General features: G+C 41.0%; 2 protein-coding genes across 5 annotated transcripts in view; one reads left to right on the plus strand and one right to left on the minus strand.

Moving 5' to 3' along the window:
* On the plus strand, positions 1–25,391 carry IL23R (interleukin 23 receptor). The gene is made up of 14 exons (XM_083448300.1): positions 1–279; positions 2,222–2,512; positions 3,884–4,007; positions 6,108–6,271; positions 7,803–7,942; positions 9,447–9,606; positions 13,729–13,811; positions 14,386–14,602; positions 16,779–16,967; positions 17,620–17,703; positions 20,710–20,772; positions 22,035–22,131; positions 22,780–22,870; positions 23,888–25,391. Exons 2-14 carry the CDS (start codon positions 2,275–2,277, stop codon positions 24,509–24,511), a joined length of 2,274 nt encoding a protein of 757 aa, XP_083304426.1. The 5' UTR covers positions 1–279; positions 2,222–2,274; the 3' UTR covers positions 24,512–25,391.
* The window catches only part of LOC310681011 (uncharacterized protein C1orf141 homolog), a 53,950-nt gene extending 28,217 nt beyond the window's left edge, over positions 1–25,733 (minus strand). The window contains exons 1-4 of one of the 4 annotated variants that reach the window (XM_083448305.1): positions 25,501–25,724; positions 24,694–24,732; positions 13,776–13,886; positions 11,605–11,684 (exon numbers count right to left, since the gene is read on the minus strand). The gene's annotated coding sequence lies outside the window, so the exon portion shown is untranslated. Of the gene's footprint in view, positions 1–11,604; positions 11,685–13,775; positions 13,887–24,693; positions 24,733–25,500 lie in introns of all 4 variants that reach the window. The other 3 variants (XM_083448304.1, XM_083448303.1, XM_083448307.1) reach the window with 3 other exon arrangements.
* Between the last annotated feature and the right edge of the window lie 1,306 nt (positions 25,734–27,039).

Raw genomic sequence — 27,039 nt, forward strand, 5'->3', positions numbered from 1 at the left:
AACTGGTATTCAGAGGCACACTGCCCTGACAGTGGAGGCAGCACATAGCCATTGTGGATAGTAGCCATGCCATAGTTTAACTATGTACTATGTGAGGAAGCACTTCTTTCATCTGTCCTGAATCATCCAACATTCAGTTCATTGGATATCCTTGGGTTCCAGTGTTAAGAGAGAGGAAGAAAAATATTTTGTATCCATCTTAGGATTGATTTCAGCATTAGGGTCACTGCAACAGACAACTGAAGGCTGACCTGGAGAACCTTCATGTAAACAGTAAAGGTAAAGGGACCCCTGACCATTAGGTCCAGTTGTGGCAGACTCTGGGGTTGCGGCGCTCATCTCGCTTTATTGGCCAAGGGAGCCGGCGTACAGCTTCCGGGTCATGTGGCCAGCATGACTAAGCCACTTCTGGCGAACCAGAGCAACACACAGAAACACAGTTTACCTTCCCGCCGGAGCGGTACCTATTTATCTATTTGCACTTTGATGTGCTTTTGAAATGCTAGGTGCGCAGGAGCTGGGACCAAGCAATGGGAGCTCACCCCATCGTGGGGATTCGAACCGCCGACCTTCTGATCGGCAAGTCCTAGGCTCTGTGGTTTAACCCACAGCGCCACCCGTGTCCCAATCATGTAAACAGTAGACTTGTCATATTTCAAAAAGTAAAAACCAGGACCCCCCAAATGATTTTCCAATTGATTTGCCTAAGATCCAGCACAAAGCGCCACATTTCAGAAATCCCCCCCAGACATCAATTCCACCTTTGAAATCCCAGTAATGTCCGAGAAAATCCGGGTGTATGGCAGTCCTGGTAAACTGGGAACATGATAGATTACCAAACATTATTTGTTGAGTACCTATATTCTCCTAGTTACTCCTAGTAGATGTACTCAACAAAGATGCTTGAGAATTGGACCAACAACCCATGAGGGCCAAAAGGAAGGACTAGATCTTAGGGGAACACATGGCACTGAAATACAGGGTGGGGGGTGAAGGCTGCGATCCTCTGCACACTTACATGTGAATAAGTCTCATTAGATATTGCTGAAAATGTGTAGAAACATGGTTTTAGGATGTGCTTTCCATCTCCTACTCATATCATTCCCAAAAATACATTTGTCAGCAGTGATGAAGGGCTCTAATCTTATTTTTAAAATAGTATTTGTATTTTCAGCGATTCAGCTCAAACTGCCATTTCCTTTTTGATAAAAATCATTTAAAAGGTTATCTTTTTCCTCAGTCAAAAGAGAATTAGTTTATGCCTCTAAATAGATTCCTCAGTGCTTTATCATTAAAACCATTAAGACAAAAATAAAATAAAATATGTGAGCAGTAGGAGACTGGCTAGGGAGGTGGTTGGACCTTTAGATGACCAGGGAGCTCAAGGTGTGCTAAAAGAGGATAAGGAGATTGTAGAGAAGCTGAACCAGTTATTTGCAAATGTCTTCAAAGTGGAAGATAAATGGCAGGAATGGAGTCTGAGGAACTGAAGCAAATAGTGGCGATAAGAGACAAAGTTCTAGGCCTTACTGGCAAAATGGAAACTGAAAAATCACCAGGTCCGAATGGTATCCACTCAAGTGTTCTAATAAAACTCAAATATGAATTTGTTGATTTTGTAACAAAAATATGGAACTTATCCCTAAGTCCCTAGATACCTGAGGCCTTGTCAAACATTTCAGATTGTGCTTGTTGCTCTATCTTTTCAAGATTTTATTAGATTTTGGGATTACAGTGGTGCCTCGCAAGACGAAAAGAATCCGTTCCGTGAGTCTCTTCGTCTAGCGGTTTTTTCGTCTTGCAAAGCAAGCCCATTAGCGGATTAGCGGATTAGCGCTATTAGCGGTTTAGCGGCTATTAGCGGCTATTAAAGGCTTAAGGGATTAGCGGATTAGCTGCTAAAAGGCTATTAGCAGCTTAGTGCCTTAGAAAAAGGGGGTGGGGAGCGGGGGGGAAAAACCCAGGAATCACAAGACATTTTCGTCTTGCGAAGCAAGCCCATAGCAAATTTGTTTTGCGAAGCACCTCCAAAACGGAAAACCCTTTCGTCTAGCGGGTTTTCCGTCTTGCGAGGCATTCGTCTTGCGGGGCACCACTGTATAGGAGTAACACTGAAATATTTTGGCCAGATAGTGGGTACCTGATTAGGTTGCATATGTTTTTTAAAAAAAATAATAATTGCTAAGATATTTATGGCAATTAATTTATTTCTTCCCCTCAGATACTATACATTGTCCTGGGAAGGTGTGGACGGAACCAGCTTCAACGATTCAAATGGGCCAGAATATTACTATAAACTGCCATTCTGATAAAGATGTCTGTCAGAATGCTAAAAAACGTATGCTTCTAAATCAAAGGGAGGTCGAGGACAGATTGGTGTCGGTTATAAACAAAACTACAGTTCAACTTCAACTTCATAATTATAACATTTCATTTTCCACAGTCATTTGTTATACTGTATGTCCTCCAGAAAAAAACCAAATAGTATGTGGAACAGAATTTTGCGTGGGCCGTAAGTATTTTATGTGTATTCTGTGTAGGTAATTTTTCTGCTTGTAATTCTTTTTCATTAATTTGGGAAGTAAAATGGGTTACTGACTGAAATGATCAGCCACTGAGGCAAGCATTTGATGAAGTAAACTATAGTCTACGAAATCTTATGCAATATTAAAACTGCTCGTATTTAAAGGCATCACAAGACTCTTTGCTGTGTGTTTTGGCAAAAGACTAACAAGGCTAACCCCTTTGGAAATAGGCGAGGATGACATTTTGCTGGTGGGGCTTTACATTTTTAATTTAAAAATTATTAGCTAAGGGCTTTGATCTTAGGCTGCAATCCTAAACACTCCTAATATCTAGGGAACAAGCCCACTGAACACAGTAGTACTTACTTAGGCCTAAACTTGTTACTCAACAGCAGTAGCTGCTTTATTTATAATTTTACATTTTTTGTATTTTTGATATTGCACGCTGCTTTGCTACTACATATGAAAAAGTGTGTGTATGTGTAAACAAATAAAGATCGCACTGCCAAACACATTGCTATAAGTTTCACTGACTCAGTAACATGTATATTTATTTTAAGTAACTTCTACTGTATGCAGTGGAGCTTCCTCTGAAATTAATGTGCATAGAAATGTCTTGTTTCCAAGTAAATAATATATTACTACAGCCAACAACAAATTTAATACATGCCACTGGTTGTATAAATTAACAACTATTACCATGAACACTTTTCCATTGATAGTATACGGTATATCACTAGCCTAAGTGGGATATTTGGACATACTTCAGATGGCTTATAATATTGAGCCACTGGGAGGAGAGGTGCCCACTAACTGAAAAGTTAAGGCAGATCAGAAGGAGAACAGCTCTGAGCTTTAACTTCAGACCAGTAGACTTCACAGCTTGGGCATAAAGATGGTTTAAAAGATGAGCAAAACCTAATCTTACAGTGCTTTTAAAAATGGCCAGTATTGGCCATTTATGAGGTGGATTTAAAACAGGACATTATCCTGTAAGCTCTTTCAAGCTTTGACCTTAGAACAACGAACTGCAAGATAATAAAAGATTGCATAGTGGTTGCAGAACATTCTAAAATTCTTTGCTAGCCTGGTAGCCCACTCCTAAACTACATGCCTATAAGTGAACCCCATTCACTTCAGTATAACTTTCACATTATTGTGCTCAAGACTGCAACTTCAAACTGCTCAGATTGTTCTATTTCTTCTTAAGGAAAATAGCTCTTTTAAAAGTATTTGGAAAAGATGTGATTTAGAGTAACAGAAGACATGATAAAGTATTTAGTCACATGATAAGCCACCCACTAACTACCTTTATGTGTTTTGAATCAACAGAATCTTACATGCTTTGTAATTTGTAGATTCACCGGACATGCCAGCCAACTTAACCTGTGTTGTGTATGAGTATTCGGATAATATGACATGCACTTGGGACCCAGGCAAGAACACACAACTAAGCACTAGGTACAACCTATATTTGAAAAGGTAAGAAAGTGGATTGAAGCATCTATCTCAAATCAGACTAGATGACCCTCAGGGTCCCTTCCAGCTCTATGATTCTATGATGAATTTCAACAGTTTTGCATATTTTTTAATGGAAAGTAGCCTTTAGCGGGCTGCAGTTTTGAGCAGAAAAGCGATGGGTAGGAGGGTACTTGATGCTTTTCTCAGCATAATTTTGCTATACATAATCACCACTAGCTTCTGCCCACCCCCACTGAACTTCAGATGATTATTTACAAGTGTAAATATGCACCTGGAAGTGGGTGGGTGACTGTGGAGAGAGGCAGAGATTTGGCTGGGGTGAAGGTTTGCAGCTCACTGTAAAACACTTAAGTAAATCAGCACTCCACTGCTTAAAAATGCAGCCTTCCAAGTCCGGTTCTTTTTTTCCTGTTCTTTTTTAAAGTATATACAAAACATTGTTGGGAAGCTATGTGAGAAGAATTTGCAGGTAATGTCAAGCTTGCTCCTAAAACTAGGTTAGCTGTGAGTTCAACCAAAGATTAAGACATGACAAAGCTGCAACTGACATTGTGGTCTGACTATGTGGACTAAACCTGTGGTGAGAGACAACTCACAAACCAGTGACGATCTTGCATGCGGTGTAGTGCTGATGACTGAAAAAAAGCTGGTGTCCTACTTACATTTTCAGGGAGTGGGGGCGGGGGCGAGCGCAGGTCACCAGAGGTGTCCTTTTGGTGGTAGTCATGATTCACCTCTTATATCAGAGTTCCACACTCAGCAGAAGCGGCAAACATGCTTTAATCTGCAGTCTAGCAGCATGTGCTTTGGCTGAAATTAGTTTCAAGCAGCCAAGGATGGTTGGCGCTTGTATAACACTTGAACAGCAGGTCCACAGTCTGCGATGAAAATGCACTTTCAACATGAGTTTCAAAAACAATTTGCGATATGTGATGGCCCAGGGTGGTTCCAGCTCAAACCCAGGATGTGGGGTGGAGGGTCAAAAGTCCCCAAACTCTCAGGACACACTTAAAATAGCTTCTCCCAGTCTGTTTTTGTATTACTCTTTTTTTGCAAATATAAACATTATGGCAGCAAATAGGCATGACCCAGACACAGTAAAAAAACACACAAAAAACTCTTGTTCTGCTCACTTCAGGGGATAAATTTGCTTTGGGCCAAATGGCATGTTGCATGGCAGGTCAGTTATCATCTAATTATGGATGAGTTGACCTGGTGTAGCTACTGAGATATGAGTAGGATATGAGTAGGAGAGATGGGTGGGCAGACCTTACCCTGCTCTGTCTCACTGGATATTTGGCGCAGCACAAACCTTGGCTAGAGGGCCAGGGAAGTGGGTTTGCTGCTGTTCACAATTTTTTCTCCCTCACCGAGAAATCTCTGCCTTAGAGCAGGGCAGCATCTGAAGTTGCTTCTTAAGAGACAGGGATATCGTTGGTATGCTGTCCACCCAGCTGCGCAACATTCTCCCTGACTGTTAAGTTGTGGGTTGACATAGCAGACGACACAGCGATTTCTCCTAAGCAGCTCTTTATTTTGTAAGCTGGAACAGAACTAACTGAGGAGCTCAGTCAGCCTTCTTATATAGAGCTACAGAACAATTGTAACTGTTGCAACGTTCTAAAACTATCCAATCACTGAACGTCACTTTTCGATCCTTCATTTGCATAACTATCTACAGTATCCCCCTGCTGGCCCAGGGTGAGAACTTCAGTACATAACACTGACCAACCTGGCTGAGGTCATCTTGAGAATGGTATTGGTGGATCCCAGACAGTAATTCTGGGTGACTTCAACACCCATAGCGAAGTTGCCATTGGCCTCACAGTTTAATCACAGTGCCCTGAGAAAGGAAGAGGCAAGGGACCACATGCCTCTAAAACAATGTTAGAACAACACCTACTTCTTATTAATAATATTTTGTTGCTTTTTTAATCTACTTTTATATGTTTAAATATTTTAGTATGGTTAACAAGGCTTTTAGGCCTTTTGGCTAAGATCAAGTATAACGTAATTTGCTTTTTCAAAAGCAGCTACTTTAGATTTTTAGTTTACAGTTACAGCAGAGTAGTATGCTTCTTGACTGTTTGATCTTTATAGTTTTCAGGGAGAAGAAAATAAAACATTTCCGGCAAACAATGCTTCAGGTACCATCCCTCTGAGTCAAATGTGGAAAAACAAAACATTTTATGTTGGAGTCTGTGCTGAAAATCACTTAGGAACGAACTGCTCAGAAGAACTGTATGTTCACCTTGATGATCTAGGTAGTGTGCAGTAATTTCTAAACTTTATTTTTTAAGAGCTGGTTTTGTTTTTAGTCTAGTATATGACTAAATTTATAAGATTAAGGTCATGATGGAAGATTTGAGAACAGAGTGGCTGGGGAAACCCAGCAAGATGGGAGGGGTATCAATAATAAAATAATAATAATAATTACCTACAAGATGCACCAACCTATTAATGCCTCCTAATAGGAATATTAGTAGCCAGCCTTGCCCACCCACAGCAGACAAGTCTGCACAACCCCAAATTTCCCCTCTTCCCCTCACCATCTGTCAACATTCTGCAGCTATTGAGCCTGCTGAGTACCCACTGGACTATTTTCGTTGAGATTTGTCCCCTTAGTTTATTCTGTACTGCTGCAAACCTCTTGCTTTCACAGAGGCCCTCAGCACCTGAGTGATACTTCTAAGGAGTGATACTTCTAATGATGCACAGATACTTGGTGTATATTTATAGGCATGATCTTAGGTCCAATCTTTGCTCTGTGGATTCTTCTGTCCTGAGAGCTGAAGAGGTTCTTCCATGAGTGCCTCTTCCTTCTTGTGGGTGCAGGTTTCAACATGCCATTGCTATAATCTGGAAGAGGCAGTAGTTTTATGGCTATCGTGCTTTGCACAACTACTAGAGACTGCATGATTGATGCCCTGCTAGGAGTGTGCTCAGATAGCAGCTACACATACTATAAAAGAGGAAGTACAGGAAACAGAATTGCATATAGCCTGAAGTTACATTGGGTTTTGTGCAGCACACACCTTCCACAATTCCAGACCCAACCACCCTAATTTCTTAATCTGCTGTTTATCCTATTGGGGATCAGAATAGCACTAGGAGATTGTTTCACTCACTGCTGAGTTGAAACAGATTAAACCAGGACCTGGCCTTCAGAATTCATACTGAGAATGTTTAGAAATTATTTGTCCCTCTTAATTCATCCAGAGCTATTTGGCTTGCTAGCTGGTTTCTGTGCTGCACCTGTCCTATGCTTGTGGCAGACAGTGATCTTGGCTTGTGGTCCAATACTTAAATGCCTGAGGTAAAAAACAGCTAGAATCAACTACACATAGTCTTCTTCTTCGGCGATCACTCGTAGCCGAGTAAGATTGCCTTCCATAAACACGGTTTTAACAATGAGTCCATAAGTGACTGTGGAGGCCAATTCTGGATCCATACATCCTTCCACAGTGGGGACATTGGTGGAAGTTGATCACGGTGTAGATTTGCCAAGCGTGCCTTCCTCTTAGCACATTTCTCCCTTGTGTTCTGAATTTGAGAGTCTTCAAAGTCCATGACACCTTTGGTAAAGGCTGTTCTATATATCCCAGTTAGCCACTAGGACATAATTCCTCTGAGTTGGTTAAACTCTTTTTGCCTTTCATCTAGTTGCTCCCTGACCTTGTTTGCAGAAGACCTTGGTTTTAATTCTTGAAATGAAAGGCAATATAATTGTAGTAGTAGTAGTAGTAGTAGTTTCATCAGTAGAGACTGGATTTAACATTGTTTTATTTCTTTTAGTGGTACCAGCTACACCCATTATTATCCAGATTATAGACTCTCCATTATTTAAGACTACAATACAATGGGAAAAGCAAACTGCAATCAATGAGACTTATTGTGAAGAACGATACAAGGAGAAGACAGGCGAAACTTGGCAGGTGAGGCAACCCATTCTGGGTTTTGTATGTATCATAAGCAGTGGTTTGGCTGCCGCTTTTCATTGATTTTGGTGCTAAACCTTCCATGCATGACTTTATATACTAGTAAGATTTCAGTAGCTTCCTGGGCAGAGTTTTACAAATACAAGAGTTTTATAAAGACATGGATGTGAAATGTATCCTGCTCCTAGGATGCGTATGTTGCATATATTCATATACCTTCTGCATTTTGGTGAAACTGATTTTTTAATTTCTTATTGTACCCTTTTTATAGACAAATAGTATGTGTCCCTGACAGTTTACCCCTGATGGAGTGTGACCCTCAGCAGGAAAAAGTTTCCTCACCTCTATTTTATGAAATAAACTTGCATCCAACAAAGACTTAGAGCCCATTTGTAGTACACTGTCTTTGGATGTTTATTATTAGTGTAAGGATTGCTGTCACTGACTTATGGATACACAACTATATGTATACAGGGCCAACTCTCCTGTATGTATATGGGGGTACGGGGGGGGGGAATGTATTAGTATACATAAAAAGTTCACACATAATATTTTGTACCTACATGAAGAAAACATGCTACCTGGATAGTATAGAGCAGCCTTCCCAGATGTTAGGTCCCTAGATACTATTGCACTACAGCTCCCTTCATTCCTAGCCAGCATGACCAGTGGCCAGGGATGATGGGAGTTGTAGTGCACAAACATCTGGGACTACAGATGTTGGCATAGTGGCTAAAAGACTGGGCATAGTTGCTAAAAGGATGAACATAATCAGTCCTAGTTTGAATCTGACCTTGTGCCATGAGCTCACAAGGTAGCCTTAGGCAAGCCACTCTTCAACCTAAGTCCCCTCATCTGCTACATGGGGGATAAGAGTGATTTGGCTTACAGGTGTAATTTTATATTGCTTGTGAAGCACTTTGAACACTTGAAAGTACTATGTTGTTGTTTATACTAGGAATAGCAATACAGAAAGGGACACACACTTATTTGAGCTTGTTATCATGAGCATACAATCCATACTAACAATTTAAGTTGCAGGTATCTCTCTTCTACCTCATGTAAAGTAACTGAGTGAATCAGACTACACCCAGCATAATTCACTCTAATAGTGGTATCCCATCCACTGAAATAGAGGAGCGAATCCTTTGGTACAATTTTACTTATATTTAATTGTGAATGGTCTGAACAGTCCTCATGCCATAAGGTAGGTTAATCCAGGCCAGTGTCTCCCATATTTTTTTTTTATAACAGAGGAACACTACCTTTCTGAACTGAAATTGAAGAAGGGTGGTCAACAACAAAAAGAAACTGAAGATACACCTCATGTTTATAAATATACAGAGATCCATGACTTTGAGCTCACAAGAGCAAATGCTTTGAAAACATTTTTTTTCTCTTGACACACCAGAACTTTTTTTTTATGGCGGTGATTTTGTAATCTCTGCTCTAGACAGTGGATAGAACAATACATAATTGTCCTGTTGCTTTTCCATTTTAGGTTAGAAAATGGGGTGCTGACTTTAAAAGGGAACATCAAACTGAGTACAATTTAGAAGCAAACATGGAGTATGAGTTTCAAGTTAGATGCAAGCTAACTCATGCCCAAAGCTTCTGGAGCAAATGGAGCGAATCTGCAGTGCATATGACTCCTGAGGCAGGTGAGTTTCACTGCTCTCTCTTCCCTGACCTCCAAGTCCTTTTTTCAGCTTTACAGATAGGATTGTAACAGGAATGCTTCAAGGGATTTAAGTTGCAACAAGCCAACCAAGCATAACATTCTGAGCACATTTTCAGCACCAAGTGTGCAAAGGAAGCTGTACCTTAATCAGCTCAGGAACTGGAATACCTGATTATATCTTTGGTTGCGCTCTTATTTCCTGTGTTGTCTTCTACAGATTGTATCACTTTGGTAGCAAATATTACCTCATTGTGGTATTATGAATCTGAAAAGTCCATGGAAAAATCCCCTGATAAGAGAGAGCATATACCCTATTTCAGTTTCAGTTGCACAATACAGTGTGAGCTGGAAATTCATTCATAAATTGAAAAGTGAAATGATTGTGCCTATCCTGTCTCTACAGCAGAGGAGTCAACAACAACCTATCCCCCTCCTTTGAAGTTTTATATGCAAATAAAAGTAAATTCCAGCACAACCCTATGCATCTTCACTAAGAAGTAAGTCCCGTTGAGTTCAGTGAGGCATTAGGAATGGGAAAGCCACCTTAGACATTATAGAGAATCATAGAATTGTAGAGTCAGAAGGGACCCCGAGAGTTATCTCATCCAACCGCCTGCAACACAGGAGTTTCAATTAAAGTATCCATGACCAATGGCCATCCAATCTCCGCTCAAAAACCACCAAGAAAGGAGAGTCCACCACCTATCATGGGCGTCAGTTCCACTGCCAAACTGCTTTTACTGTCAAAAAGTTATTCCTGGTGTTTAGTCAATCTCTTGTAACTTGAAGCCATTGGTTTGGCTCCTACCCTCTGGAGCAGGAGAAAACAAGCTTGCTCCATCTTCCATGTGACGGCCCTAGATATTTGAAGTTGACTATCATATCTCCTCTCAGTCTCCTCTTTACCAGGCTAAACATACTCAGTTCCTCCAAATTGTTCCTCATAAGGCAAGTAGCCTTATGTAACCAGAAGTGGATTTTTGTGTGGATGGACTATGAGCTTAGTTCTGGTACTTAAAACAAATTCCTGGATCCAGAACTGTTTAGTTCTATGTCTTTTTTGCAATGACCTCTGGCAGATCTTAGGGTTCTGATCTTTTGTGAAAAGAAACAAAAGTAGATTTTGCAAGCTTGAAATCTGCCCATCCTAAGGGGGCTGTGAGGCCAGCAAGGCAAGCAAACGAACTTCCCAAAGTGATGTGTGTGCTATCATCTATATGAAGCTCCATATTCAACACAGTAATTTAGAAGTACAGATATTTATTAATGATTAAGTACACACACAATGTGTACAACATCTGTCAACTGGACAGCTTTCTATCAAAGCTGACTAACCAATTTCGTGTGTGTGTTTTACAGCATCTTAAGCTAAGCAGGCTATAAAGGAAATAAGTTAAACAAATCTACTAGGCCAGGCCTAAATTGCTCTAAGCAGGCTCCCTCTAAGGGGCTTGAGAGTTGCAGGGTGGGGCAGCAGCACTAGGCTTGGCTTTGCCTCCACCTACAGCAACAGTGGCAGCCTCAGAGGGCAGGGGAAAGCCACAACCAAGGATGGCTGACAACAGGAGGTGAAACCCTGAGCCACACAGCCTCATTTGCCTGATGTGCCGCTGCAGTGCTCTTAGGCATGGGTAGGCAAACTAAGGCCCAGGCGCTGGATCTGGCCCAATCGCCTTCTCAATCCGGCCCGTGGACAGTCCGGGAATCAGTGTGTTTTTACATGAGTAGAAAGTGTGCTTTTATTTAAAATGCATCTCTGGGTTATTTGTGAGGCATAGAAATTTGTTCCTTTCCCCCCCAAAAAATATAGTCCGGCCCCCCCACAAGGTCTGAGGGACAGTGGACCAGCCCCCTGCTGAAAAAGTTTGCTGACCCCTGCTCTTAGGCCTCAGGAGCCTTTATCACAATAAGTTGTTTTAGTACAAATAGCAGTAGTGACCCCTGCTGGCAAAACAAAAGAATAGTACAAAGAACTTACCAAGTGCTTCATCCATTTTTGAGGGGGAAATGGCTGGCTTTCAGGAATAAACTTCCCCTTTTTACTACCTCTTGCTGCACCTTTAATACATGGCAGGGAGGCATGCATCAGATAAAGCCGTTCTCCTCACTCCCCTAGAGAAAAGCTGCACCTCTTGAATTTGTTAGCTGTTAAAATTCATGGAAGCCTTTGGGCTCTCAGCACAACCTATTTCTGTTTCAGCCAAAACCTCTGACCCAAGATGCTTTGCTACCTGAAGCTCAGTTGCATCATTAATTAGGCAGAGTGAGACTACCTCATTGCAGCTGGTTTTGTGTGCCATGAAAAGGCAGCAGTGGGTTTTCATTTTATATTTTTACTGCCTGGTAGGTGGGAGAGGTGCTTGAGGAATTTTCTGCCTCAGGCGCCAGAATAACTTAGCTGGCTTTGGGGACTTTCTGAAGGTGACCAACAAATAGTGCCCAAATACTCTAAGTCAAGGTGTATTCTCTCTAATGGTGGTCATGTTATTCTAGTAGATGAGGCAAATGATCTCACACATGTCTCTCTTCCTACCTGGCACAGTCATAATAAATTTAATAACTAGCAATATCCTGCTCTTTCAGAACACCTAAAAATTGACTGACAGGTGGCTGCCTCACTATGCCTAATGGTTAGGGTCACCCTGGCCTGAGGAAGTGAGGAGTTCAAAAGCCTAACTCACTAAGAAACAAAGCTGTATTCTTGGAAAAGAATGTGGCCTAGCAGTAGAGACCACTAGTAATCCTGAATTCTGGATAAGAGCCTGATAATGCCCCATTGGAAGCAGACTCATAGACTGGGTTATGGGCAGAGGCATAACTAGGCTCCCTTGCGCCCTTGGCAAGAAGATGTTGGTTGCCCAGGGCAGCAGAGGAGTGGGCCTGGGAGCATGTGGGGGGGCAGGCAAGCTCCTAGTCACTCCAAGCCTGAGTGGAGATGTGCAACTTTTGCACATGCACCCTGTCCCTACACCCTTGGCAAGGGCCAACCTTGTCAGTCGTACCCACCCTCCAGGTACACACCTGTTTATGGGCTAAGCTCCTTACAAGTCATTTGTTAAGTTGTGGGTGAACATATCAGACGACACAGCGATTCTTCAAACAGCTCTTCTTTATTCTGAGGCCAGAACTGAACTGAGATGAAGGGCTCAGTCAGCCTGCTTATATAGAGCTCCAGTACCTTGTTACTGTAACAACTTTCTAAAACTATCCAATCACTGAACGTCACTTTTGATCCTTCATTTGCATTTCTTTAGTAACAAAATAGACCATCACTCCTTCCCCATACCTGATTCTAATAAATCTACATATAGATGTGGATAGAGATAAAAAAATAAAGAACACATTTGCACCTACTAGTGGCAGCGATAAGAACAACTCTTTCCTGATTCTAATGTATTTAAATATTCTTTCTTGTTAGTTGTTATGTTTTTAGCTCTGCACAATATGATTTTTCTTTTCTTAGCAGAGCCTGCGCTTTTCTGCCAAATAGGATGGTCTAGTGCAGGGGTCTGCAACTTTTAAGACAAAAAGAGCCACTTGGACCCGTTTCCGAAGAAAAAAAAACCTGGGAGCCGCAAAACCATTGCGACATTTAAAACAAATATAACACTGCATATATTGTTTCTTACCTTAATGTCTGATCTGAAGGTGATGTCGGGACGGTGCGTGACTAACGCACGCACCGCCCCCATGCAACGTCACAGCCAGTACAGCGCCCGCCACAGTGGGGAGTGTCGGGGCGCACAATGCGCCTCCTCCCCTCACTAGTATCCGCCCCGGAGCCGCGGCAAAGGTGTAAAAGAGCCACATGTGGCTCCGGAGCAGCGGGTTGCAGACCCCTGGTCTAGTGGCAACCTCTATTTTTCATTTCCCACACTGCTGTAAATCACCATACACACAGAAAACATCTCATTAGCTCTAAATGTTCACAGTTAGGATTTTGCAGTAGATGCCTTTGCTCTTTTGTATATATGCAAGACCAAAACAACAAGTAACAGACCAAGCCAGACTTTTTACCATGATTTAAATTGAAAGTCGGTGGGCAAAAAACCCCTCATGTTCAGATTTATTTATTTTTTGTATTTTGTTTGTTTATCTGCAGAACCTTCTTCTATACTCGATGTGTGGAGGTTTCTGGGGCCAACGTACCCGAATGGTAGCCAAGAGGTGGTCATCTTAATCAAGGTGATATTTTCCTCCTTTCCAGACTGAACACATTGCAGGTTAAGGGAGTCCAGGGTGGTCTTATTTTCATAAGGTCTAGAATTCAGAAAGGTGTTAAAAATATAAGGCAGTTTCTTCAGTTGGGGCGAATACTAGAAAGAATCTGCCATGGGGTTGTATTTTGACTCAATAACATCACTGTAAAGGCTAGGAAAAATACACAACTGCATGCAGGAAACATTAGAAATGCCACTTTCTTACTTGATTCTAAGAATTTATTTAAATAAGGAAAAATAGCTGGGGAGGGGACAACTTGGAGAGGTGAAGCAGCAGGGAAAGAGTTAAGCAAGCCTTCCCCCAGCTGCTTTCCCAAACTCCTGGTGACCTCAAACAGTGAGGCTCTTCTTTGCAGTGGCTTCTGTTGCAGTGGTTGGCAAGCAGCTAAGGAAATGCAGGTTTAATCACATTTTCCCCTTAGCTGCTGTGCATGTGAAACTGCATGAACCCCCCCCCCCAAAAAAAAACACCCCACAACGCAGCTTTCTAAAGGCAATTATCTTGCTTTCTCTTCCTTCTCTTCCTTCCCACATCCCAGCCATTTTTTCCTAAGGAGAGCAGAGGAAGAATTTTGGGCTACAGGGTGTTCTGTGAAAACCAAGGAGAAATTGTGGATTTATGTAAAACGACAGAAACAAAATGCCAAGTTTTGGTTCCCCCAGCAGTTACCACTCTCCATGTGACAGCACATAATTCAAAAGGAAGTTCCAAACCTGCGAATATTACAGTGAACCAACCTCCCCACAGTTTCCATGGTAAGATAAAAGCAGTACAGTACTTAAAAACTTTTGAGAAATGGATAATGCATTGTTAAATTGTGTCAGAGAAGAAACTGACCCTATGATTTCCTAACATTCAGACCCCGCCCCCAACTATATAACTAACTTGACTTCTAGTTTGCTCCCTTTAAGACACAAACAGGAGCACTTTCATCCATTACTACAATGCCAGTTTTGGAGATGCCAAACCAGATAAGTATTCCATTTCAGCAAAAGTATGAAAGATAAAGCAAAAAGCTGACATCTAAAAATATCAAATTCCATTTTAAAATTAGGTCTTAGCCATCATGACTATTAAAAACAACAACTGAGGACAATATAGGAATGACTATTATCAAGTTTTGGAATTCATAAAGAATATACAGATGCAAAAGAGGACTTGATTCCTGCTGTGCTGTGCAAAAGAGGGGATTTCAGCAGATACAGCTATAGGTAGGGGTGGACTTTGGTTCTATGGCGCCCTGAGCTAGGCCAAAAGTTGGTGCCTCTCCCCAGCCCTCACGCCATGCTGGGCTTTGGGAAAGAGGTGTGAGGTCTCCAGCAGGGTTCTACAGCGCTCCCACCTCCTCCCCAAACTGGGCAAGCACTAACTAGGCTTTGGAAAGGAGAACTGAGGACTCTAGGACCCAAGGAAGCTGTCAGAGCCCTCACATCTCCTTCCCATGACTGGGCAAGTGCTTACGGGTGTTCTCTCTGCTTGACAACCAGTGCAAAGAGAACCAGCCATGTTGCCCTCAATCCGCCTCTTCTGTATGACAAGCTACACTTGCTGAAATTCCCTCTTCTGTAGAAAAGATGCAGGATCCCTGTTCTCTTTTCCATCTGGTCACCCTAGGTGAACGACAATCTGAGAAATACACCTTTGCGGTCCCATTAATGCCAGAGGGGTTTATGCCTACGTAGATGGAGACGGGATTGCACTCCTAGATGGATCCTGCAGAATAATCACGACAATTTTTTTGTCATTTCCGCTCTCTCAACATGAGAGAGAAAGCTAGTATTGCAATTCCACAGTTCTGTCCTGGTTTTGGACAAGCTTCTCCTTTCTAGCTTCACAGGATGCTTCTGGCTGTTCTGCTTCCTTAGAAATTGATGGTTCCTAGAGAGTCCAGCTCAGTACAACAATCCCTGAGGAGCAACGGAAATTTTATTCCAGTTAACTATGTGATGCTAGAAGAGGACCTTATCAAAATTATAGCTCTTTACCACCATCCACTTGGGTTGTAGGTTGGCCTAGAAATGTTGAGAAGACAGGTGCTTAACACAGGTGCCCAAGTTTACTCTCTGGGCTGATTCTCAGGGGTGATTCACACCCCAGCCAGCACCTCTTTAATCTTCTACCCTCCAGCAGGAGATATAGAAGTATAATCAGTCATACCAACAGGCTAAAAAACAGTTTCTATCCCTGGGCTATTAGGCTGCTGAACGGAAAATAATATAGTGCAACTGACTTTTGGGGTTGGTGTGTTGTGCGACAAGCACACAGAGTGCAATGAGATTGAGTGTTTGTGGGTGGGGGAGGGAGGCTTGGTTAATTTCATTGTACACAGGTTGTACATTGACAATAAAGGTATTATTATTATTATTATTATTATTATTATTATTATTATTAATCATTCAGCAACTGCAGCAAGTGGTGAATATATTATACTTGCAAAATGTCCATCACTTTGATGAGCTTCTCTGGAATGCATGTGTGTATATGAAGGCATTTGTCTTATCTTGCTGCTGCAGGAATAGCAGATCAGAATTTGAGGAGAGGAATGTGGTCATACTTGGATGACATCACAGGCAAGGGTCCCAGGCCCTCTTTTGCGTATTTTTGAGTATAACAGCTGACAGGGAGCTTGTAGGAGGAGGAGGAGGAAAAATGTTTCTCTGGGTTCTTTCCCTTCAGTTATACAATTTCCTTGATCCTTATTGACACTGATCTTTCTAGTGTATGCACTTAGCTTAAAGAAAATGTCCATATCCTCACTTGGTTGATTTCCAGTGTGCCAGACAGAGATGAAGAAGCTGCACTCCACTGTATGCTCCCCATCAATACACCCTTCACTCATTTCAAGGGCACCTTCTTCCTATTGCAAAACTATTTCAAATATTTGGCTAGATTTTATACAAGTCAAGTCATCCCTGCTGCTTTCCCCTGTAGATTTCCCACCACCTACCAACATGCAAATGAACCACGATGAACAGAAAGGGATTTCTGTTGTATGGAAACCTCCCCAACCTATTGGAAAAGTAGTTTTGTGGTACATAGTGGAATGGACGTCTGCAGATTTCAGACATGGACTTGTGTGGAGAAAAGTCCCCATCCAAAACACAACAACATATATCAAAGGTAAAATACAAGCCAATTCTTTTTAGTGGCCTTCATGATATGCTGGGTTGATGACATGCATAGCTTCTTAGACCCGGAATAATTGAGCCGCTCAAGAACAGCCAACATGGTGCCCTGCAGATGCTCTCAGACTACAACTCCCATCAGTCCCAGACAAGGGACTCAAGGATGATGGAAGCTGTTGTCCAACAACATCTGGAGGATAGCAGGTTTGCTACCCCAGGAGTAGATTTTGCAAACATGAAGAATCACTTTTAGTGAAATCTGTTTTCCTCACCCTTGGTCACCAAGAAAGCATCTTTTGTGGAGGAAATCTAGTTTAAAATCCAAAAGACAACAAACCTACAAGCAAACTTAGCAAAGACTACCAAAATCAACATGGACAAATAGAGCTACTCTGGGAACAAAATATAAGAAACCCACATAGAGCCACCTGAGCTGCTTATGTGGAGAAAGGGATACAAATGTGATAAAACATTTTAAAATGACTGTGTGCTCCCCCACCCTTCCCCAAGAAGTCAGAACAAAATCGTGGGATTAGAATTCATTGGTTCTTATTTCTGAAGTTTTACTCATAATACCTTTTTAAAAAATTACAGAGTAGAACTTATTTTCACGATTAAAATAAATGAATAAAACCTCATCCTTACAGAAAATGTCAGAATGGGGCATAACTTCAACATTTCAGTGTATGCTGTGTATCAAGATGGCACCAGCCAGGCCTGTTCCATCCCGAGTAAGTACCATTGGGGCCACTGTAAGGGGACTGGCACTATTTCATAGTGTACTGTGTTTGAGCTAAACTTCCTCTATGGTATGGTCATATCTCCCTGACTAAAAATATTTTTTAATGTGTTTCTGTATATATGGTAATTATCTTGTTCAAACTGGAATAAGATCGTTTCGGGGCATTAACTGGAATTAAACATTTCCTTAAAAGGTGTGGATGAGGACATGTTACATAAATAATGTACAGTACACACATTTGTTTGCTGTATGTACCCATATTACTCTGTAGAAGATGTGAGAGCCATACTAATCTTTCATGTCCACTGTGTGTATATATGTCAGAGAGAGGAGCAACTGACCCTGATTCACCTGCATACGTACAGGAAAAAACTAAAGATAAGCATGACTTTCACATAATTAGAAGAAACATACTAAACCAGACATTCTTGCTCATTTCTGTCAACTTCCCTTTAGTTGTATTACATCCTTTGATGATTTTAAAGTTCTTTCATCCGAGATGCAGTATAAGACTGTTAGATAACCAAAGCAGTTCTACACCATGAATAATAAGGCCTTGATAGGAATTAAGGCGAATTTGCCAAGGACAATGAAATGGAATGACTTTTATGCCCAGCCTTGATTAAGCAGATTAAGGTAGATACTGTACCACAATTATGTAAAGTATTACTGGATTCCATACACAGGCTTTAACTGCTGAATCAGGGGACACTTCTGTCTACCAAGGTGTATTACTGTGCTCTTACATACAGATCCAACCCCTGTGTCCTCAATAATATTAGTAATAATAATTTTATTATGTTTTTTATATGTCCTGGAAGCCTCCCAGAGTGACCGGGGAAAACCCAGCCAGATGGGTTTAATATTATTAAATTTATTATCTGCCCTTCATCAACAGGTCCTAGGACAGTTTAAAACAGCTGAAAATTAAACAGTTAAGGCAGATTACAATCACAAGAACAGGGTGGCCCTGAAAGCACAAAGGGTAAAAAGGTGCGTTTTCAGTGACAGCTGTATTGTGAGGAAGCCAGATACATCTCTACAGGGAGGGAATTCCACAACTTAGGGGCTGCCACAGAAAATGCACTTTCCTGGGCCACCACAACCCAAACTTCTGAGGCTACCAAGAGGGCCCCCTCTGCTGATCATAACACCCAGGAGTGTCTGAAGGGACCCTCTCTTTAGGGGTAATCTCAATGTAGCAGGCAGAAAACTAGCAGCTGGAAGTTTTCTGAACACGAAGATGTAGGAATTGCACGGGTTCCTTGGCAAATCCATAACTCCAGCCAAAAATGATGAATATTTCATACATACTAAAACCCTTGCAGAAAACATGTTCCTGAGATTGCTTCTCTAAAGTTCTGACTAAATTTAGAAATTACACCACAGGGTTAATAGTGGCAACATTCCAGTTACTCTAATAATTTCCTTTTACTGCCACATCATATCGCATTTTCTTGTTAGAATTTGCTGTGGCTCCAAAGACCACAAGGCGGCAGTGTTTAATGAAAAATTATAATATGTACAGTAACTATTTTAGGGCTACTGCTGTTACCTGCATACAGTTCTGTTGTTTGAACAAAATCTCCATTTCTTAAGCTTAATGGAGCACACTGCCCACTCAGTATTTCTGTCACAAATGACATTTTGGCCCATTCACTCCTGCAGAAATGTGGACCTATAAAGAGAACTAATGCATTCTTTTAGACTGGTGATGGTGAATATCTAATCATTTTACTATTTGCTGCTGGTGCTAGTAATATTTTCACTAGAAAAAGGAAAAGTCAAAATGACACTTTCCCTTTTTTGAACTGGAGCTCTCTTAGTTTTCTAATGCTACAAAGAAAATAGCACACCCTCTGGAATGCGCTTCCTGAAGAACTGCTGCACATTGCTTCATGGTAAAGCTGAACCAGCTGCTATTAGGTCCCTAGATCAAAGGAATGTAAACTTAGCACCCCTAAATAAAATGGCAGTGATCCAGAGACATACACATGCAGTTCCCATTGCTAGTATAGGCAGAGTTTTCAGCAGATATGGGTGGGTTTACTAGACTACAGAAATCTTCGTTGATTAATCAGTAAAGTTGCAATTGATTTAGTTAGCTAAACTGGTTAAAGTATGCCTATGAATAAAACATTTTATCAGAAGAAGAAGAATAACATTTCTGTTGTTTTTAAAACATTAATAAGCTTGGCAAATCCGATTGTATTGTCTGGAATGGACAAGCACTCTATCAAAATAGATAAATAATAATACTTTCTACACCAGAATTTAATTCAATTACAGATCCTACCAGGATGGCTACCAACAAACACTCTTTTTGGCAGGGCCAGTGTCGGCACCTGGTATCCTTAGGCAGCTGCCCTTACATCTCCTCCCCTCCCCCCTCCCCCCAATGCTGGCAGAGCACTTTGAGCAATGCAAAGCATTTGAATCAAGCCACATTTTCAATTTCGCAGAATGACCTCAACCTCAGGGGCATTGCGGGAAATGGAAAGGGTGGCTAGATGCAGCTGTTTTGCACTACAGCCAAGTAAGCCTAGTACTGACAAAGAAGGGGGGCACTTGTTGTTGTTTAGTCGTTTAGTCATGTCCGACTCTTTGTGACCCCATGGACCAGAGCAAGCCAGGCACTCCTGTCTTCCACTGCCTCCCGCAGTTTGGTCAAACTCATGCTGCTAGCTTCGAGAACACTGTCCAACCATCTCGTCCTCTGTCGTCCCCTTCTCCTTGTGCCCTCCATCTTTCCCAACATCAGGGTCTTTTCCAGGGAGTCTTCTCTTCTCATGAGGTGGCCAAAGTATTGGAGCCTAAGCTTCAGGATCTGTCCTTCCAGTGAGCACTCAGGGCTGATTTCCTTCAGAATGCATAGGTTTGATCTTCTCGCAGTCCATGGGAATACAAGGGAACAAAGTATTTGCTACACTTGCTGTTGTACCACAGTGGAAGTCATTCTCCTTTTTTGCTTTTCTTTCTCCCGTTCTCTGAATAGCATTGCCGGGGAAAACTCAAGACACATATAATGGTCCAGGAAATATGTTTGCGGTTACCAACGGTAGGAAATGTCTCTGTGTCAGGTTTCCAGAAGAGAGGTTTTCTGTGTTACCAGATTTGGGAGGGTTTTTTGGTTGTTGGGTTGTTGTTTTTTTTACACCAGCCAGTGATAACATCTCAAAGAGGTGGGAACTGAGTGCAGCATTCACTGACGTGATTATAGGGAAATGAAAGTTCAGGGTGTTTTCACACATAATAGAAACACCGCCACCCGACCCCACCCCCTTCCATCTTCCCTCTCTCCACCCCCCTTTCTTTTTTTCTTTTTTCCCCCCCTTTTCTTCTCCCCCTAATGCCTCAACAAATGAAATGGATTTGTAAAAATGTTACATGGAAAAACAACAACGAGGCATTACACTTACTTCTGTAAAACAAGAAAATCCTTAATAAAATATCAAGATTAAAAAAATAAAATAAAAGAGCTAACTCAAATTATTCTCAATCCAGAGACATCCTGGGTTGAATATACAATACGAAAATACTCATATGAACTTTTAATGGTTGATTTTTAAAATTGTCAGTCGAGTGGCTAAAGGCACACAGAGGAGATTTGGTGTACATAAAACAACAGGGGTGAGATCACGTGTTTGCTCTTCAGGAAACATAACCTGCCATCACCAATTGCTATCTTGCTCCATACAGTATCTCACATTCCATCAAACTGGCATGATACCTCTCAGAATTTACTCAAGACTTGATTTGTCAACTGTGGATCTAATTATGCTACTATCTAGTTTGCCAAGGAAACACAATTCTCTAGTTAAGCATCTTTATCACTCTGCTAAAGATAAGAAAGGCTAACAATGTGTATCTTGAGTAGCAAGTGCCATTGCCAACATATTCATGAGTTCTATTGAATTTGTCAAGCATGGTCAAACCAAAGCTTCATAATAAGCATAAGGCTCCCAGCCAGTTTCAGTGGCACCTTGTACTGAAATACATTATAAGAAACCTTGACAATTTGAAAAGACCTCCTCGGTGCATCAGCTTAGCCATTCAGTGGTTGATATGGCATCATGTGAACAGCTATGAGTAGAGGCACATGGTTGTCTATACAGGACACATTTCTAAGATGCAGGCTCAGCAAAAGCAGGAACAAAGCACTGTGATGATATACATCTGAACTTCACAAGCAATTGGTCAAGCATCATAAAGTTATGATGAATTGATTTTATTCAGCAAGTGAGGTGTACCCTGAGTTAATTCTGAATACACATATGGTGTAAAATCAAAGTGCTGATCATTTCTCTCTCTCTTTTTAAGGTGATGGTGATGATGGTGGTGTTCTGTGGGGAACTGGCTTTGGAATGTTCTTCATATTTATAATTATTTTGAGTTTGATTGCTACAAACATTAAGAGGTACAAGCGTGAAGTGTTTCCCCAGACTTTTCTCCTTAGCCTTCGAGCAAACTTTTCAGCCTTTGAAAATGTGTGTACAGTGCCTGTTTGCGTGCATATTTTCCCGTATTAAAGCAGGGAAAGGTGATGGTTTTGTAATTGATTTGTAAAGTTATTTAGGGCTGGTGAAAGATTGGTCCTTAGCTGTAGTACAGTATCTGACTGCAGTTAGGCTGAAATTGATGGCAAAGCTGTTTTCAAGTGTAAAACAACTGAAAAGCAGGATGTGAGGCAACTTCATGCATAGACATGACATATTTGACAAAAGATTTTCTCCACTCTCCACTTTCCTCATCAGAGTTATTTTTCTCTCAACGAGAAATGTGCTGGGGGTGGAGGAGTGATCTGGGAAGGGGCTCTGGAAGAACAGAGAAAGGGTTCAGCGCTCCTCCTAGTCACTTGCCACTATTGCACCAAAATCATTCCAGACCCCATTTCACTTGTGTTTCTTGGTAACTGCATTTGAAGGCAAGGAGCTGCAACCATTACATATAATTCTGCTCTCAACCTTATCTAAACTACATAAGCATTTCCAATCCAATAATGAATCTGAACCGTGATCAGTTTTTCCAAAATGCAATTCATGTGTTGTGCTTTTTTTAAAAAAAGGGTTAAAACAGCATTTTGGTCGATAACACCGAAATGGCTTTTTGAAGATTATCCTAGAGTGCAGAACAGCAGTGTGATCAAATCACTTCAGGTAACTCCACAAGTCAACATTCTATTTATTTAATGTGTCTAAAGAAACTAGAGTGAAGCAAGGTGGCACCTTGCATTTGTAGGAAGAAATGTTTGCATGACTTTAAAAACAACAACAGCCCTGTATGCTTTACTTTATGACCATTACATTCAGAATATGTTGTGGGCCTCTTTGGCTATTGCTTCTCATGTTCATCTCTCTACATGGCATGATCAGGACTTTGCACACCTTCCCCTTGCTACAAGTGCAACATAAAATTGCCAGATTAGGAGATCCAAATTTACCTGAATGTGGAATTGCTTAAGATAATATATGACTTGATCTACTATTATCAGCATTCATCGCCCATTATTCAACTTAGTTCCATAGCTTTTTATTCTTACATTCAAGTGTAACCTTAACTTTAAATCACAAAAAGTAATCTTTTGACGTGTGAATACTCTCTTCTCTTTCTATGCATAAACAAAGGCTTACAGTAATTAAAATGGACCAACTCTGTTAACTACTGACTTAAAAGCATACTGAAATAGTTCAGTATCAAACAACAAGTAAAGAAAAGCAACGAAGAAATTCTTACCCATATAGTAGCCTTAACTCTGTAATCCTGAAGAGCTGCTATCAGCCAGAGTGGACAATAGTGGGCTAGATTATGGGCAAGTCTGACCTAGGATAAGACCTTATCTACAGAACTAGCCAGACATTCACCCTCATGAGATTCCCATCACATGAGAGGAAAGAATGGAACTATAAAGTTAATCACAACTTAACTTTAGATAGATTGGTTCAAGTTGCATTGCATAGATTTTGCCTGTACCCACATATGCAAACCTTATTTTAACATTTATGTAGTTATCTTTTTATTCATGTTTTCTATCAGTTTTACAGATGCCTCAATTTATTTTATTATAATGTGTTATTTCTGTGTTCATTGCTCTAGACTAGATATTGAAACTGAATAGCTGTTTGCTACCTCCCCGCGCCTACATTTTATTATTTTTTTCTGTAATTGTTTCTTAGGGGGGAAATGGTGGCATAACACACAATTCCACTGGGTTGTTCATCGACCATGAGGATGCTGTAGTTACTGAAGTGGAGGAGACACTGGTACACAAGGAGTATAAGGTTGTAGATCATAAAGAGGAAACTAGAGAAGCAGTTCTGGATAATGTTAACATTCCAGAAGACATACTGTTTGTTGGCAATTCGGACACGATGGAGGAAAATGGCTACAAACCTCAGATTTCCAGCCCAGCAGTCTTACAAGACAGTACTTATGAAATACATTCGCAAAGCCCAGATAAAAAACCAAACAACCCAGCTTTGCCTGTGAGTAGTTTAATAAAGGATTTCCCAAGTCCCATGGCTACCACATGGCCTATTGTTGGTACCAATGAAAATACATTTTTATTTGATAAAATCAGTCTTGTTTTGAACAACAGTAAAAGTGGACAGAGCAACATGGTCAGCTCAACAGATGAAGAGCCACATACACCAACAGAAAACCAATGGAAACCCCTACTTTCAGATGATGATATTCAAGAACAGACCTTAATACCAGATGAACTTCTCTCTTGCTTAAATGCTGTGAATGAAGTTTCTTCCGATATAATGTCTTACTTTCCTCAAAACGTTGCAAAGTGACTTTCTTATTAGGACGGAATATAAGATTTCTGCAACCATGACAAACAACCTTGTTCTGCATTTTCAAGTAGAATAACTCAAAGTATCCTCAACATTCTCAGTTCTCGTTGTCCAATTTAAAAAACAAAACAAAACAGCTGCAGTTGCAACCATAGCATTAATTTCTCATGCTACTTTCTTACCTTGAGATGAGACCAGAATGCCATCTTGTGAATCCTCTTCTAAGAGGCAAAATATTTCATCATATGAGCCTATCATGGTTATCAGCTGCATCGACTGCAACTGCAGGGTTTCCAGCCAAGCAACTGCACAGCAAGTAACTACAGATAACCGAAGCAAGTGAGCCAAAGCCAGGTAAAGGCAAAGATATCTCAAGATCCCTATAGTCTTGCTGAAGGAAAAATTATTCACAATTATGATGCACAGCAAGATAAGTGTGACCCAAATCAAGACATGGAGAAATTTTTATTTCGTTACAATTCCACCATACCTGACATCTTGTCTCTATAGTTGTATCAGTTTCCAATGCCACCAAGAAGGGGAAGAATCTAATTATGAGACTCCCCGCCCCCTAATAGGGGTCAATTCCTTTCCAACTGCAAGCGCCTGTTCTTCTACAGTTGCCCAGTTGGCGCTGACCCATGACAGGGCCTTTTCAATGATGGTTCCCTGTTTGTGGAATTCCCTCTCTAGTAAGGTGTTTCTGCTTCCATCGTCATTAACTTTCCAGAGGAATTTGAAAAACATTCCTCTTTACCCAGGCATTTGGTGGCTGTAGAATACTGGATGAAATAATGGATGAAATAATGTTTTAAATTGTACCTTTTTTTTAAAATAATGTTTTAAATGCTTTTTTTGCTATTAAAATGTGGGTGTGTTTGCTGTCTTGAGCTCCTTTGGGAGGGAGGTGGGGATAGAAATTAAATATAGAAATAAGTAATACAGCAGGTGTGGGGAGGCCTTGGCTCACCAGGTGTTGCTAAACTTACCATTCTGATCAGCCCCACACATTATAACACATTATGGACAATGGCCAGGAATGACATGAGTTCCCTACCCCTGTTTTGCAGACATGGAGTACCTACTGCAGGCTGGCTAAGCCATTGCTTAAAACTGTTCCTTGTGACTCATTCTCATTTTGCCAAGGTAGCATATGAATGTTCCTCACAACAGAACCCTCATCACATAGATCCCTCTCTGGCCAACATCAGTGGACTCTGTCAAGGCAGAAGGTGGCATAGACAGTTTTCCTACATTCCTTTGTGAGGTAAGAGCCAGCCATGATGAAGCAAATTTGCAGTGGCAACCATATTGCTGAAATAACACGTATGAGCCAGGACTGGGACAGTCCCCACAGAGTTGACTCATGGGCCCTTTAAAAGACAAGTCACATACCTATCAAGAAGCTTTCAAGATGTCTAAAACGCACAACCTTAATTTAGCACTTAGTGAGAGGATATAGCTGACTTTAGAAAATTTAACATCTGAAGGCTCTCAGGCGCATGATTTCCTAGAAACTGAAAAATGACACTAAACACAAATAAGTCTCTAGATTGCAAGTTGGTCTAAAATTAGTAGTTGTTGCTCTTGCAGGAAGGAAATAGTAAAGGAAAGCCACACACATAAGACGTATGATATAGAAAGTTCTTTGGTTGTTGTGTTCAGGACATTTTATGCACCTCAAATAGAAATCCACTCAGTTCTTGTTATATAATCGGGTAATATTTCTGTTTTGCCAAGAGCCATAACCTTATATTGCAAATAGCAATTAAATTTAAGGAACAGAAAATAATCCTTTCATATCCACCTCTTCAACTATATGCTGTGTTCATTATCATCACTAAATGCAATGATACAAACACACAAAAAATAGCTTTGAGTTACCCTAAAGACTAAACACAACACAGGAATCTTTTTGCCTAACGTAGGGTTCAAACCCACAACCCTGGGATTAAGCGTCTCATGCTCTGCAGACTGAGCTATCTTGGGGCTATATTATTGATCACAGAGCTGATAGTACTGCAGATTAAGGGATGTTTTCTGAACAACCCACAGCTGAGCTCTTGTGCAGCTTCTAGGAATTTAAATGGAGCTTCTATTAGAAAACATCTTGATGGATTAATGTGAACATAAGAACACAGGAAGCTGCCTGATACTGTATACACTATTCCATTTGTATCACAAAAAATACAGTTTTTTTCTCAGTCCAGAATCATTTGTGATAGTCCTCAACAAGCTACTTTTAATGTAGATTGATTCTAGATCCTGTCATCCACAAGGGTGGTTGTGGTTACTTGAGATCGTGTGAAAACCCTGCCCTTGATTAGATTATCCACCCTTTTCCTGTCTGCACATGCCCCAGGCGAATGAAGAAGGAAGTGGTGATTGCGCTCTAGGCAGTCACTCACCCACAACCTAATTGGGCAGCTGGGGATTCACCACCCGTTGCTGAAACCACCTACATCTGTTTCCAAATGGACACACTTCAGGTTAATGCAGAATCAATCTGTAATGAGCTTTAGTGAATG

This window comes from Podarcis tiliguerta (assembly GCF_965153285.1).
Source record: "Podarcis tiliguerta genome assembly, chromosome: 6".
NCBI classification, from domain to species: domain Eukaryota; kingdom Metazoa; phylum Chordata; class Lepidosauria; order Squamata; family Lacertidae; genus Podarcis; species Podarcis tiliguerta.